The sequence below is a fragment of the Symphalangus syndactylus genome, chromosome 16 (assembly GCF_028878055.3).
Source record: "Symphalangus syndactylus isolate Jambi chromosome 16, NHGRI_mSymSyn1-v2.1_pri, whole genome shotgun sequence".
NCBI classification, from domain to species: Eukaryota; Metazoa; Chordata; class Mammalia; order Primates; family Hylobatidae; genus Symphalangus; species Symphalangus syndactylus.
In genome coordinates, this window is record NC_072438.2 from 68853437 (window position 1) to 68869011 (window position 15575).

At 39.3% G+C, this 15575-nt stretch overlaps 1 protein-coding gene across 3 annotated transcripts in view; it reads left to right on the plus strand.

Annotated features, from left to right (window-relative positions):
- The window catches only part of CAPSL (calcyphosine like), a 28167-nt gene extending 13210 nt beyond the window's left edge, over window positions 1-14957 (plus strand). For all 3 annotated transcript variants that reach the window (XM_055246213.2, XM_055246212.2, XM_063619326.1), the window contains exons 2-5: window positions 169-305; window positions 8776-8953; window positions 9245-9454; window positions 14671-14957. In XM_055246213.2, coding sequence (XP_055102188.1) covers window positions 169-305; window positions 8776-8953; window positions 9245-9454; window positions 14671-14772 — 627 coding nt within the window. In that variant the 3' untranslated portion in view covers window positions 14773-14957. The remainder of the gene's footprint in view (window positions 1-168; window positions 306-8775; window positions 8954-9244; window positions 9455-14670) is intronic.
- The last annotated feature ends 618 nt before the right edge of the window (window positions 14958-15575 follow it).

A 15575-nucleotide genomic window follows, 5' to 3' on the forward strand; every position in this document is an offset into this window, starting at 1 on the left:
ATAAATATGCCAGGCAGACAGTTGGCATAGAGAAAAATGGGAAATTCTGAGATGTTTCCTGACAGAGAAGGCTGTAAATTTCCTTCTCGGTGAGGCTGCTGTCACTCTGCCCAGCCTGAGGCAGCAGCGAGGCCTGGACTCTGCTAACATGCTATGTTTTCCCCTCAGATGGCAGGGACAGCACGCCATGACCGAGAGATGGCGATCCAGGCCAAGAAAAAGCTCACCATGGCCACCGACCCCATTGAAAGACTCCGACTGCAGTGCCTGGCCAGGGGCTCTGCTGGGATCAAAGGACTTGGCAGGTAGGACCCAGCTACAGGTGGCAGGGAATGGAGTGGGAAGGAACGACTTGGCCAGGTGAGGCTAATGTTGGCCATGTGGTCTTGGGCAACTCATTTCCTCCTAGGGCCTCAGTTCCTTATTTGTAAAATGTAGGGTTTAGAAGAGTTCATCTGTGAGGTCCCTTGTGACAGTTTAGGGATCTTAGTCCCAGATTCAGCAAGATTCATATCTGCTACAAGACAGTGCAGCTCTGGGAAAATATGAGTTAAAGGGAGAAGCAGCATGTGCTGTGGCATGGAGATGCCTACCAGGACAATGAGAGGGACTCTCTCTACAGCTGTGATAATGAAGGCCAGGGTGGAAGAGAGAGAAAGGAACAGCCAGTTAGCCCTAATTGCAGAATTTGGAGTTTTGTTCTCAGGCAATCATTTCTCCGTCACTTCGAGGGACACTGGTATTGCTTGTCAGATAACTGATAGCTCACTGCCAATGGGGTTCTCTCAGCTGGGTAGCTCCTGTTCCCCCACCCTCTGTCCTCTGAGTGTGAATAGTTTTAAGGACTGAGAAACCCAAGGGGAAAGGAGATTGTGAGCCTCCTGAGGGCAGGTTCTGTGCATTATAAGAAACTCCATCAAGAGGCTGCCATGGGCCAGGCATTGGACATGTCTCAGGGACCCATGGGTGAAAAAGGCTTCTTAAGCCCCCATGAAGGACAAAGACTGTGGAGAATATGAGTGATCTAAATGGTATCTCAGTGGTGTGAGAAGTTGTATATTAGAGAAGTACAGGGTGCCAATGGGAGGGAAATCTAGTCTTGCACCCAGACGATGTGGAAGGCTTTACTTCCAGCAAGGTACTGAGTGCCTGGGAGACAACTCTGAATGGTCCCAAGTCTCAGACTAAGCCCAGCTCTGTCAGAAGGCCAGGCAGTGGGGATATGGACCCTGGTGGCCAGGCTGCCCCAGTCCAGTGGGAAGACCAGCCCCCATGCCCTCAATATTGTGTCACTTCAACCTCTACACCATTCATCATGGGTCCACATCATTGTCCTTAGTGCAAACCCTTGAGGAATCCTCTCTTCCACTCTCTGGTTCACTCAGTGGAATCCCTCCTGCTGCCTGTGCTGTCTTCACCCACTGCACACTGCGTCTCTACCAGCCTTTCCACTGGGAACCAGTCTACATTCGACAGACACCATTCCATCCTAGGCCTTTTGTAGAATGTGCCATCTGCCTCCCTTACTGGCCTTGGCCTTCTCTAAGCACCTCCTAACTCAAGTGGAAGGTGCCCCTTCTCCTCTACTCCTACCTTAGGGTCAGTTGAAGACTAAACACTCTCCTTCAGTCTAACTCCAAATCCCAGGTCATGTCCACCCCTTTGTTCATTTATTTCTTTCCTGTAAATCCTGTCTTAGAAGGGCATCTCTTCAGGTTAGGCTCTGCCATCTTCCCACCTGCACAACATTTAGCATTCTGTGAAGCATTGGCTCCTGGCACCATCTTTCCACCCTGAGTCTTTATCCTGACCAAGATCAAGATGACTCTATTATTTATAAACTTGGCACCTTCATTTTTTGACACGAAATTCTTGTGGTTTTCAACAGCATACGTTCTTTCTTAGTCATTTCCAATTGGCTTGTAAATGTAGATACTTCTCTAGTATCTAAATTCTCAGCATTCTTTTGCCGGTATCCTTAATTTATCAGACACCTTGGCTACTCCTGAGTTAGCACATCTCTACCCTGGCCCCTTGCCACATTCTTGGAATGATATCCATTCCTGAGATCCAAACTAATTTCACAATTTATATGTATATATATTTTTTTCTTTTAATCAGGAAAGATACTAGCTAACTAACCAACCAACCAGTGAATATCTCTATGTAGTTGCCTTAGTATCCAATCCAAACAAAACAAAAGTCTTTTTTTGTTTGTTTGTTTCAAATAGAGCTTCTTCTTCAGCCCCTACTGTTTTAACAGTATTACTACTCTTCCAGGTCCTTGGGTTGAAAACTTTAGAATTATCTTCATTAGCCCACCATATTGACTCCTTTATTTCTATAATATCTTGAAAGCTTTCTTTTTCTTATTTTCATTCCAATTGCTCAAGTGTAGACACTCAACATTTTTTCACTGGACTCTTATGATTGTATTCTTACTGGTTCCTTTGCTTCTAAGTTTTCAGTCCTCCAATTCATTCAACCCACTATTGCTAGAGTTCTCTTAGTTCTCTTATTGCTAAAGTTCTCATTACTTTGATAATGTCACTTCAAGTCAACTGTTTAACGACTTTAAAAACGACTTGCTAATAAAGTTCAAATTTTTAGCATTTAAGGACATTTAAAAGTCTTTAGATTCTGATTACTCCAACTTTCCATCTTTTAAAAAATATTCTTTAAGTGCTAGGATACATGAGCAGAACGTGCAGGTTTGTTACATAGGTATACTTGTGCCATGGTGGTTTGCTGCACCCATCAACCTGCCATCTACATTAGGTATTTCTCCTAATGCTATCCCTCCGCTAGCCCCCCACCCCCTGATGTTCATGTTCCAGTGTGTGATATTCCGCTCCTTGTGTGCTTGTGATCTCATTGTTCAACTCCCACTTATGAGCGAGATCATGCGATGTTTGGTTTTCTGTTCCTGTGTTACTTTGCTGAGAATGATGGTTTCCAGCTTCACCCATGTCCCTGCAAAGGACTTGAACTCATCCTTTTTTTGTGGCAGCCTGACATTCCATGGTATATCTGTGCCACATTTTCTCTGTCCAGTCTATCATTGATGGGCATTTGGGTTGGTTCCAAGTCTTTGTTGTTGTAAATAGAGCTGCAATAAACATATGTGTGCATGTGTCTTTACAGCAGAAAGATTTATAATCCTTTGGGTATATACCCAGTAATGGGATTGCTAGGTCAAATGGTATTTGTGGTTCGCCATCCTTGAGGAATTGCCACACTGTCTTCCACAACGGTTGAACTAATTCACACTTCCACCAACAGTGTAAAAGCATTCCTCTCCAGCATCTGCTGTTTCCTGACTTTTTGATGATCGCCATTCTAACTAACGTGATTTGCATTTCTCTAACGACCAGTGATGATGAGCTTTTTTTTTTTTTTACATGTTTCTTGGCTGCATAAATGTCTTCTTTTGAGAAGTGTCTGTTCATATCCTTTGCCCACTTTTTGATCTTTTTTTTTGTTTTTTTTCTTGTAAATTTGTTTGTCTTTGTAGATTCTGGATATTAACCCTTTGTCAGGTGGATAGATTGCAAACATTTTCTCCCATTCTGTATGTTGCCTGTTCACTCTGATGACAGTTTCTTTAGCTGTGCAAAAGCTCTTTAGTTTAATTAGATCCGATTTGGCAATTTTGACTTTTGTTGTCATTGCTTTTGGTGTTTTTCTCATAAAGTTTTTGCCTATGCCTGTGTCCTGAATGGTATTGTCTAGGTTTTCTTCTAGGGTTTTTATGGTTTTCGGTCTTACATTTAAGTCTTTAATCCATCTCGAGTTAATTTTTGTATAAGGTGTAAGGAAGGGGTACAGTTTCAGTTTTCTGCATATGGCTAGCCGGTTTTCCCAACACCATTTATTAAATAGGGAATCCTTTCCCCATTGCTTGTTTTTGTCAAGTTTGTCAAAGATCAGATGGTTGTAGATGTGTGGCATTATCTCTGAGGCCTCTGTTCTGTTCCATTAGTCTATATATCTATTTTGGCATCAGTGCCATGCTGTTTTGGTTACTGTAGCCTTGTAGTATAGTTTGAAGTCAGGTAGCATGATGTCTCCAGCTTTGTTCTTTTTGCTTAGGATTGTCTTGGGTATACGGGCTCTTTTTTGGTTCCATATGAAATTTAAAGTAGTTTTTTTCTAATTCTGTGAAGAAAGTCAATGGCGGCTTGATGGGGATAGCATTGAATCTATAAATTACTTTGGGCAGTATGGCCATTTTCACAATATTGATTCTTCCTATCCATGAGCATGGAATGTTCTTCCATTTTTTTGTGTCCTCTTTTATTTCACTGAGCAGTGGTTTGTAGTTGTCCTTGAAGAGGTCCTTCACATCCCTTGTAAGTTGTATTCCTAGGTATTTTATTCTCTTCGTAGCAATTGTGAATGGAGATTCACTCATAATTTGGCTATTATTGGTGTATAGGAATGCTTGTGATTTTTGCACATTGATTTTGTATCCTGAGACTTTGCTGAAGTTGCTTATCAGCTTAAGGAGATTTTGGGCTGAGATGATGGGGTTCTCTAAATATACAATCATGTCATCCGTAAACAGAGACAATTTGACTTCCTTTCTTCCTATTTGAACACCGTTTATTTCTTTCTCTTGCCTGATTGCCCTGGCCAGAACTTCCAATTCTATATTGCATAGGAGTGGTGAGAGAGGGCATCCTTGTCTTGTGCTGGTTTTCAAAGGGAATGCTTCCAGCTTTTGCCCATTCAGTATGATATTGGCTGTTCACTTGTCATAAATAGCTCTTATTATTTTGATATACATTCCATCAATACCTAGTTTATTGAGAGTTTTTAGCGTGAAGGGGTGTTGAATTTTATCGAAGGCCGTTTCTGCATCTATTGAGATAATTATGTGGTTTTTGTCATTGGTTCTGTTTATGTGATGGATTACATTGATTTGTGTATGTTGAACCAGCCTTGCATCCCAGGGATGAAGATGACCTGATCGTGGTGGAAAAGCTTTTTGATGTGCTGCTGGATTCGGTTTGCCAGTATTTTATTGAGGACTTTTGCATCTATGTTCATCAGGGATATTGGCCTGAAATTTTCTTTTTTTGTTGTGTCTCTGCCAGGTTTTTGTATCAGGATGATGCTGGCCTCATAAAATGAGTTAGGGAGGAGTCCCTATTTTTCTGTTGTTTAGAGTAGTTTCAGAAGGAATGGTACCAGCTCCTCTTTGTACCTCTGGTAGAATTAGGCTGTGAATCCATCTGGTTTTGGGCTTTTTTGGTTGGTAGGCTATTAATTATTGCCCCACTTAAAACCACTAATTATCCTTTTTAGTGTCTCTCTTTCAATATCTTCTTAAGAACAGAGACTGCATCTTGCTCGCCTTTTTATTCCTCTTTACAGGGCTCAGTGCAAAGTTTGGTGCATTATAAATTCCTAAGCAGTGAATTTTATTGAATAACACATGGTGGTTTAATAATACATAATTAATTTCAGATTTATTTATGTTTTACAAGGAAACTGATAAGTTCACTTTCTGTAGCATTGCTGTCTGTTCATTAATTAATTAATTAATTAATTCATCCAGCCAATAAATATTGATTGAGACCACTACACAGTAAATATATATTAATAAACAAAATGATCATGATCTCTGCCCTCGTGGGACCTATGTTCTAGTCTATGTAATTCCCTTATTCAAAGTGTTCTTTCTTGTTTTTCAAATGAAACATGAAATACAAAGAAGTAAGAATTTGTCATTTTTACACATAGCTAAGGTAGAGGAAAGCACAAATTGTGACTTGATAATTATACATTATTTGAGAATTAATAAGGAACTTAAGATCAACCAGTCCAGTCCTTCACAGAAAACTGAAACCTACAGAGGTACCCAGGTCACATTGGAAATTAAGCTAATTTTAGCGGTAAAACTGAAACTCAAGCCCAGATTTTCTGAATCCTAATTAAGAACTCTTTCTACATGGTAGATTACCAGCAAAATGGAAATTCTCAGGGCTGTGCTGAGGGTAGTAGGAAATGATGGAGGAAGAGGGACTGTTAGCAAAGAGTGAGGTCACAGTGGGGTGTGCTGAGATTGATAGAAGACTAGAAGGATCCCAAGCATCATAATTAAACACAGTTAGAAAATATATTCATTCTTTCATAGGAAAAGAGATGGGTACCACATGTTTGGAGGTGATCAGACATAGTTAGAAATAATGTGGCATGTTTCCAAGTGGAGGCTACTTGTAGCTAGCACAATGTCTACGTTTTGGGCAGTCAGTGGATGTATGTTTAAAAAACTAGAAGCTATCTGTACATTTTTTGCTAAGTTCTGGAGACATTATCAAGAAAAATAGGTACCATAGGGTTTTCAATAAACAATAATGCTTATTGTTACTGGAGCATTATTATTTCTAGGTCTTCTCAGCTGATAAAACAAGGAAATATGTGTGTGTATGGTAATCTGCGTATAAACATTATTTATTTATTTTCTGCTTTCCTTTAATGGGGAATGGGGAAACTTTGGGTCCTTTGAGTCTATTAGCAAAGATGAAAGCATATAAAAAGTTACATTTTTATCTTTTTAAATAGACTACTTTAAAAACCAATGTCAGCACATTATTATTACGTAAGACCCATAATTTATTCATACTTCGTTAGTTTTTACCTAGTGTCCTTTACTGTTTCAGGATCTCATCCAGAACTCTGCTTTACATTTACTTGTCATGTTTCCTTAGGATCCTGTTGGTTATGACAGTTTCTCAGACTTTCCTGGTTTTTGATGAACGTAACAGGTCAAGTATTTTGTAGGATGCCCACCTATGGGAATTTCTCTGTTTTTTTTTTTCTTCATGACTAAACTGGGCTTATTGTTTTTAGGGACCACAGATGTAAAGCACCATTTTTATCACATTATATCAAAGATATGTATGATTAACATGTTATTACTGTTGATGTTGACACTGATCACCTGATTGAGGTAGTATTTGTCAGACTTCTCCACTGTAAAGTTGCTTCCCTTTTCCCTGTTCCATATTGTACTTTTTGGAAGGAAACCTGTTTGTAGAGCCCACACCTAGAGAGTGGGGAGTATGTGTTCCCTCCTTGAGGGCAGAGTATATCCATAACTTATTTGGAATTTTTCTGCAAGAGAAATTTGTCATTTTCCTCACATTTACTCTATCATTTATTTAAACCAATATGGATGTAGGGATTTCTTTTTTATATTTTGGGTTATAATCCAACATTGTTTTATTGGTTTAATTGTTCCAGCTTTGATCCTGAGAGCTCTTTAAGTTGGCTCCTATATCCCTGACATATCCCCATCACTGTGTTGTTTGCTTTTTAGCACTTCTTTACTTTCTGGTACTACAAAATGTCCCATTTGGTATATTCATGCCCTAGGCTCTACACGTGCTTATTGTTACTGGAGCATTATTATTTCTAGATCTTCTTGGCTGATAAAACAAGGAAATATGTGTGTGTATAGTAATCTGTGTATAAACATTATTTATTTATTTTTAAAAGACAGAGTCTTGCTCTGTCACCCAGGCTGGAGTGCAGTGGTGTGATCTCGGCTCACTGCAACCTCTGCCTCCCAGGTTCTAGGGATTCTCCTGCCTCAGCCCCCTGAGTAGCTGGGATTACAGGAGCACACCGCGATGCCCGGCTGATTTTTGTATTTTAGTAGAGACAGAGTTTCACCGTGTTGCCCAGGCTGGCCTTGAACGCCTGAGCTCAGGCACTCTACCTGCCTTGGCCTCCCAAAGTGCTAGGATTATAGGCCTGAGCCACCACACCAGGCCTAAATATTTTCATATGTAATGATTTATGTCTATATATATATATATATATTTTTTTTTTTAGGAAGAACAACGCATCTTTTTTTTTAATTTCCATAGGTTTTTGGGGAACAGGTGGTGTTTGGTTACATAAATAAGTTCTTAATATAGACATAAACCAAAATCTCTGATTTATGTCTATATTAAGCTAAATATGAGTTCACACTGATGTCTCCAACTCTAATCCATGCCTCTTTTCCTATCTTATCTGTAAATTCTCACTCCCACTTTGAGAAACCTGGCTTCCATCTTTGTTATCCATTTACCTGATGGTTCAACTTCAGTATACATGTACATCAGTATCAGAATTGTTAACCTGTATCCCTGTGGGAAACAATTTTATCAGCTAGAGTACAGTAATTGTGTGCAGTTCCTGTGTTCTTACAGACTCTACTCATTTTCAAAGAACTCAAAGTACTTTCTCTCTTATCTCTTTTCCCCTTTTGGGGATGTTTCATTGTTTCATAATACAGTGAGATTCTCTTGTCACAGTTTGCATTCCTTCCCTGTGATTTTCTGACTTCCTAAATCATTTTTTTAAAATTCATATGTATTAAGGTTTACACCTTGTTCTGTAAAGTGCTATGGGTTTTAGCAAATGCATAATGTCATGTATCCACCATCATACTATTATAAAGGATAGTTTCATTGACCTAAAAATCCCATGTTTCACCAATTCAACTCTTTCCTTTACCTTTCATCTTTTTACTGTCTCCACAGTTTTGTCATTTGCAGAATGTCATGTAATTAGAATTATACTTTGTGTGTGTGTGTGTGTGTGTCTGTGTGTGTGGTGGGAAGAGGCTCTCCAGTTTTGGAAGGGAGGGTGCAGAGAAGAATTTAAGACTTTTGTATTTTGATTTAACAAAACCTTGAGTGTGGATTTTTTTTAATCTTTACAGTTACACCTGTTATGTGTACATTTCTTCTGAGTTTTTGTGTGTATTTTCTTCAGAGTGTTTAGAATTATGGATGATGATAATAATCGAACCCTTGATTTTAAAGAATTTATGAAAGGGTTAAATGATTATGCTGTAGTCATGGAAAAAGAAGAGGTGGAAGAGCTTTTCCGGAGGTTTGATAAAGATGGAAATGGAACAATAGACTTCAATGAATTTCTTCTCACATTAAGAGTAAGTGGCCCCATTAATCAGTGTATCTGCTGAGTTTGGCTTTCACGTGGTTTGGGTTGGCTACCTTGAGGTTTTGTTTTTACCAGTTGTTAGCACACTGTGGGGAGGGAGATGAGCAGAAGACTGTGAACAGACTTAGGAACTTTTTGGAGCAATCGTAGTGCCTATTACATAATAGTACACAAATATTATTTCATATCATTGAGGGGAATGAGATATTTTATCACATAGGATACCAAAAAAGCTCATTTGCTTATGTATGTCTCTGTATGTATTCTTCTGTTTTTGTAGCCTCCAATGTCCAGAGCCAGAAAAGAGGTAATCATGCAAGCTTTTAGAAAGTTAGACAAGACTGGAGATGGTGTTATAACAATCGAAGATCTTCGTGAAGTATATAATGCAAAACACCACCCAAAGTATCAGAATGGGGAATGGAGTGAGGAACAAGTATTTAGGAAATTTCTGGATAACTTTGATTCACCATATGACAAAGATGGATTGGTAAGTAAAAGAGCCGAATCTAGGGGAAATTTCTTCAATTCGAAATCGTAAATAGGAAATAGGTCCAAACCCTTAAAAATGTTAACACATTGATACCATATTTGTTGTAAATAGAAGTAAACTATTTCCCTAGGAACCACCTAGAAAATTCTCCATTGCCAGGGGAAACCTTCATGTTACTTTAGTTGAAACCTAATGTATGTATGTGCATGCACAAACTCATAGACATATGTTGAAATGTATTGGTAGGGGATCCACATAAGTGATGACCTGTCATCTGGGGAATGTGATGTTCTGATTAAACATGACATTTTATGGTTATTATATTTACCATACTCAGCTAGTTGCATTCCAATGAACTGACTATAATAAAATATATTTAACTTTGAAATGAGATCATAATTTAATTCTGGGGAACAGATTTACAAGGCCTTTCAGGATGTTTTGGTGCCTTCACACTCATCCTCATTCGTCATCACACTTTGCTATGTGGAAATGCCATTTAAAGGTAGTTTTTGGTAAATGGAATGTCAAATAACAGAATTTACTCTGATTTATTCTTTAGTGTGCTTTGAGATTAACTTACATTTCCAAACTGCACTGAATTTGAAAACAAAATCAACCACCCCATCTCCATTAACTTTTATCTTCAAGTTACAAATGCATAGCTTGGTAGGGTAAGGAATTATATAGCTCCATGACTGTGTCTAGGCTGAGATGAAAATGTCATCTGTCCTTTATCAACAGCCCTAAATGGACTTTTTAGAAAAAAAAAAAAAAAAAAAAAAAAAAAAACAAACCCAGAGCCAGTTCTGTTCTTAGGTGACCTAAGGGTTTTGGTGATAAGGAAAGGGGGTTGTCCCTTGAGCAACAGTCAGCAGCAGCACAACCCCAGGGTTCATTGTCTCTTAAGCCCTTTACAGCACAGGAAAAGATTAGTGGCCCAGTGGACAAGAAGAGAGTGGTTAAGGGAAGAAGAAATAAACCTTCCTCTTCTGAAGAGAATGTCCTCAACTTTTTAAATGAAACTTCATGAGGAGTCTCATTAGAAAGGGGTTGGGGATAGGAAGGTGACCTTTCTGTCCTTCCTGCTGACATTTCCCTGTCAAGGGTGGAGACATACCCTCTATTTCAGGCTGAGGATTGTGGAGGCAGGTTTACAAAAGGGCCGAAATTCAATAGGGCAGCCAAAATCTTAGGGACAGAAATAAAAACTACGTGTTTTCTTCCAGTATTGCTGGCCTTGATCACTGAGATGTCAGTAGAAAAATAGCCAACTGCCATTTCCCCAAATTAGCCCACCCCTTTGTGGATCCCAGAGTGTGTCTGCTTCTCTCTGCAGGTGGTTCCTCCTCATTGCCAGGGGAAACCTCAGCTACCCTTTTCGCTAACAAAAGTCAAAATAGCCAGTTGTGATTCGGCTGATTCAAGTCTGCACACCACCCCTTTTGATATTTATCTTAAGAAGCCACATTAAGCTCTCAAAAGCTTATAAAGGTTATTGAGGTTTTTAGCAGTTATAGCACTTGATGTCATCTGCATGTTACAGACCCTGTATTGATACCCAACTCTGGCTGTTCACAGTCATCATCAGGGAGGATTTGTTAGTAATGTAGATTGCTAGCTGCACTGCAGAACCACAGAATCTGATGTTTTGGAGGGCGGCTTCACATTTTAACGTGTACCAGATGACTCTTATACTTACGCGTATTTGTGATCCATTGCTCTAAAAGATTCAGAAGTGATTGTTTTAAAATTACCAAATATAATATGCACATGACCCCATTTAGCATAATAATGAATCTGGGCAACATTTTTTGAGCACATATCAACTGGGCATTTGCTAAGGGCTTACCAGGGATATCTCATTTAATAGACATAATAAAACTGTTTCTGAAACGTGACGTGTAATTCAAACTTTCGCACACTGAATTGTATCTTAAATGCACAAGAAATTGTTGATGTAGAGGAACTCCATGGTAAATTCTTTTATGAGGAGAATAATTAGCTTCTAATTTACCTCTTGCAAATTGAACTATTTTGCATGTTAAAATTTCTTGTGGTGAAGCATAGCTGTACATGAAGCCAGTGTGCTCATTTATGGTTAAAAACATCCCATATAAGACAAAATTTAAAATAATGCAAAAATTTAGCATAGCTCCTAGCTAAGGATAATGTTCAAACTTGATAATCTAGGCTAAACTCTCAAATACCCATAAAGGTTGCTGGAGTTTGCAGCAGTCATGGAATTTGATGTCATAAATCTTGCACTAATACCCCACTGGACTCCCATAGCAGCCGGAAGCCATTTGGATGGAGGTGTGAAGCAATCAGATAACCTGTGAAACAGACTTTCCTTACCCCTTTTCTATCACTAAACCCCACCCCAATTTGGTGAGACATTTACTTCTTATTCTTTAATATCTAAGTTTTAAATTCTTCATGTGTATATATACTTTATAATCACAATATTTTAAAAAAGCCTCTTAGGACTTTAGACCTTCAGGGAATATCAGTCTATTGCCTCATCCATCTCATAAAAAATTTTAAATAATTAAAAATATGTTAGGTATATTACTGAGTGTATGTATTAATAGTAACCTAGATTTGTTTTAGGATTTTTCTGATGAATTTGGAGCTGAGAAAAAGGGCTTGTATTGTGACTTCCATTACCCACATCTGGGACCTTCCCCTGTATATATGATACATACCGTGTCATATAAAGGTAGCCTAGTCAAGAGGCCTGCTAAAAGTAGGAGTGCCCAGTCTCTCATTTTTTCTAATGTCAAATAAAATGAATAAGGATAGTAATTATTGCTAACCAGCAATTTATTATGATGAGGGCAAATTTACAGGGGATCAGAGAATTTGTGATTCAGGCCGTTCCCAATATAAGTTGAGTCTCAGAAAACAAGCAAACACCTAGCTAAGAGTAACTGATGGCTTTTTCCGAAGTGGTCAAATACATTAGCTCTGACCTCTGGCTTGATGTCATCTGACTTCCAAGTGAGGTTTAATGCTTCCTTTATCTTTTGCCCATCTTGGATTCCTTCTCCATTCTCCATCAGAGCCAACTGAACTCATGTCACTCCATTCCACTGGGGGAGTTTGGGATGGAAGGATGGAGGTCACGATACCAGTCTCAATCATGTATTGGTGTTTCAGTTAGGGTTTGCTTTCAATCGCAAGAAATAGGAAATCTTATTATACACTGGAATACACAAATTAGGTTTTATTTTTTATTCTACTTGATGTTCTCACTTGAGTGGCTTAAAGAGAGCAGAGCTGAGGTCTTTGTGATTTTCCTGGCCTTTCCTTCATGATCTCAAGATGGTTGCCTAACTTCAGCCAGCACATCTGAGTTTCAGGCAGCAGGACAAAGGAGAGAGAAGGAGGGAATGAGAAAGGGCTAGAGCCTGCATCAGGAAAGCAAAGGCTTCCCTAGAAATTCATGTCAAGTTTCCTTTGTATCTTATTAGTGAGAACTCTATTACTTGGCCATCCCAAGCTGAAGCTGCAGGGGAGTCTGGGAAAGTGAGTTTTGAGTTTTTCAACTTTTGTGGGAGAGAAAAGGTAGGGACGGAGTATTACAGTGGATGTGGAGGGAGTCTCACTCAATGGCTGTCATCCCTGGTCAACCAACAGACAATAGAAACAATAACAAACTAAAAATAATAGGAGTTTGATAATTTTTAATTAAAAAATAATTAGCTGTAAAAAGTGTTCCTCAAACTGTCACGGTAAAGTGCACCATCAAAATGGCTCAGGGTCTCTTGTGTAACTCATTTACTTTACTTGCTATTTGCTGTAAAATGATCCACTTACTTTGTTGGAGTATTTCACCAGCCTGCAACCTTTTTGAGGACTAAGACTTTATCTTAATTATCATTGATATTCCCGGTTAAATTATTGTAGTGTGCACAACAATTAACTGGGATGTTTAGATTTTTAAGAAGTAAATTCCACAACCACTTGCTTCAGAGATTCTGATTTAGCAGGTGTGGGGTACAGCCTGGGGACCTAGGCTTATGACAGACACCCCAGGTGGTCCTGATGCAGGTGGTGTGGACCCACACCAGTAAACATTTCCCTGGAACCTCACACAACATGAGAAAGATAGAAAGAGGGCAATAATGATGTGTGAAACTTAATGTAATCCCTTAATGAGGGAATTGAAAAGCAGAGGCTGAGGGATCCAAAGGAGGAGAAGAATAAAGAAGTTCAAGAAAGGGGGACGCTAATGGTATCCTAATTTTGACAGAGACTCTATGCATGTATTGTAGATGTGTATTTACAGTTCAACTATGAGCTGAGTTCAAATGCCTTTCTTTCTACTCCCCTTCCTTATGTTTTTAGTGGGAAGGGGTGGTATGAGAGAGAACTATGGATCCAGTGACTTTTTTTTTCTGGTCACTTAAAATTTCAATAGGACAAGTGGGTCAGTCATCTCTTATGATTCTTGGAAGGCATATGTATGTCTCCAACTGATCATGTCAACCAACATGGTTAGAGTGTACATATTATCTAGACCTGTTAAAAATAAGACTAATAACTGTCTTTTCTTCTTCCCCAAAGGAAAGTAATATAAAATCCCCGCACAGATAAACACATTAGTCAATATTTCAAAGAGATGGTCATGGGTGTAGAGTGGAGAGAAGCCAGGATGGGTGGGAGGCATGAAGCAGGGGTAAGCTTTTTATTCACCCTGGGCCTCGAATGAGTTATTTATGTGTTAGAAAAGCATGCAACCCAGGAGCATTTAACTAGAAATCTGTTTCTTCACCCACAGGAGAGAACTCCATTTTTGGAAAGGGAAAACATCACTTATTCTGACACAAGGACATGACATGTTGTTTCTGACATGTCACAGAAAGACAGAAATAACTACAGTTGCAGAGCACTTCCTTCTTACTCTGAATTTCAGTCTCCCCTATCTGAATCGACGGGCTCCCACCCTTAGAGAAAAGATGACAACCTATGTGTCACTTTCCATTTAGGTTGGCTTAGAAACTTTCAACACTTTCTCTCTTCCCAGGTGCTGTTCTCACACCATCCGCAGCTTCACTTGTTCTTTTGTTTTAGATCAGTTCCTCAGCCATGATCACACACACAAAGGAATCCTCTATTTCCCTTCTATTTACAGGTGCACAAGGTGGGCGCCCATTGACAGAGTGAGAAGCAAAGTTTCGTTTTTGTTTCTAACTTTTCCACTGCAGGTGACCCCTGAGGAGTTCATGAACTACTATGCAGGCGTGAGCGCATCCATTGACACTGATGTGTACTTCATCATCATGATGAGAACCGCCTGGAAGCTTTAAGCACGTGACCTGGGGACCAGGCCCTGGGACAGCCATGTGGCTCCGAATGACTAAACGTCAGCTCAAAAATCAGAATCATATTTGATTTCACACTCATCCTAATGTTTTTTTTCTGTGTCAAAATACTGCATTTTCTGGGGCCAAAAAACAGGCAGAAATAAAAGACATTGAGTAGCCAACTGTGAGTTTGCCTTCCCTAAGACTGTTTCGTTTGTTTTAAAATAGGACTTAAATAAAATGAGCTCCGTAAAGCTCCTAGTGCTGTGCTGATACATGCAGGTGTCTAATCAACTTTAGGTTTTATCCCTCGGCCATTAATGAAAGCTTGAGTATTTTAATTAAAACCCTCACCCATGCACCCATAGTTTTTCTTCACCTCCTTTTAGATGATCCATTTCTAGGTGAGATGATAATTTATCTCTTTTTATGACTGATTGTAAGTCTTTAAGTGTTTCAGTCTCATTTGGGGACCAGAAGAAGACCACGTGTTAGCCTCAATTTCTACAAGCAAATCTTGAGTTTCACTGCCTAGGGTTTAGGGAAGCCGCAGTTTGACAAATAGATTCAAAATGATTTATTTAATAGTCATTTTAAAGACTGGTATGAGAAAGGAGGCTATTTCTTTGAGCAGTAGATCCACGACTGTTCATGGTACTCCTGTGGCTGAAGTTTTGAAACTGGGCTGGGCGCTCAGATTTTATGTGGGACATCTTGCCCTGTGTGTGGGCAGACTATTCCAGAAAGCCTTCACCTGGTGGAATGTTTATCTCTCCCCTCCCTGCTTTCTGCCAATTATGTTGAAA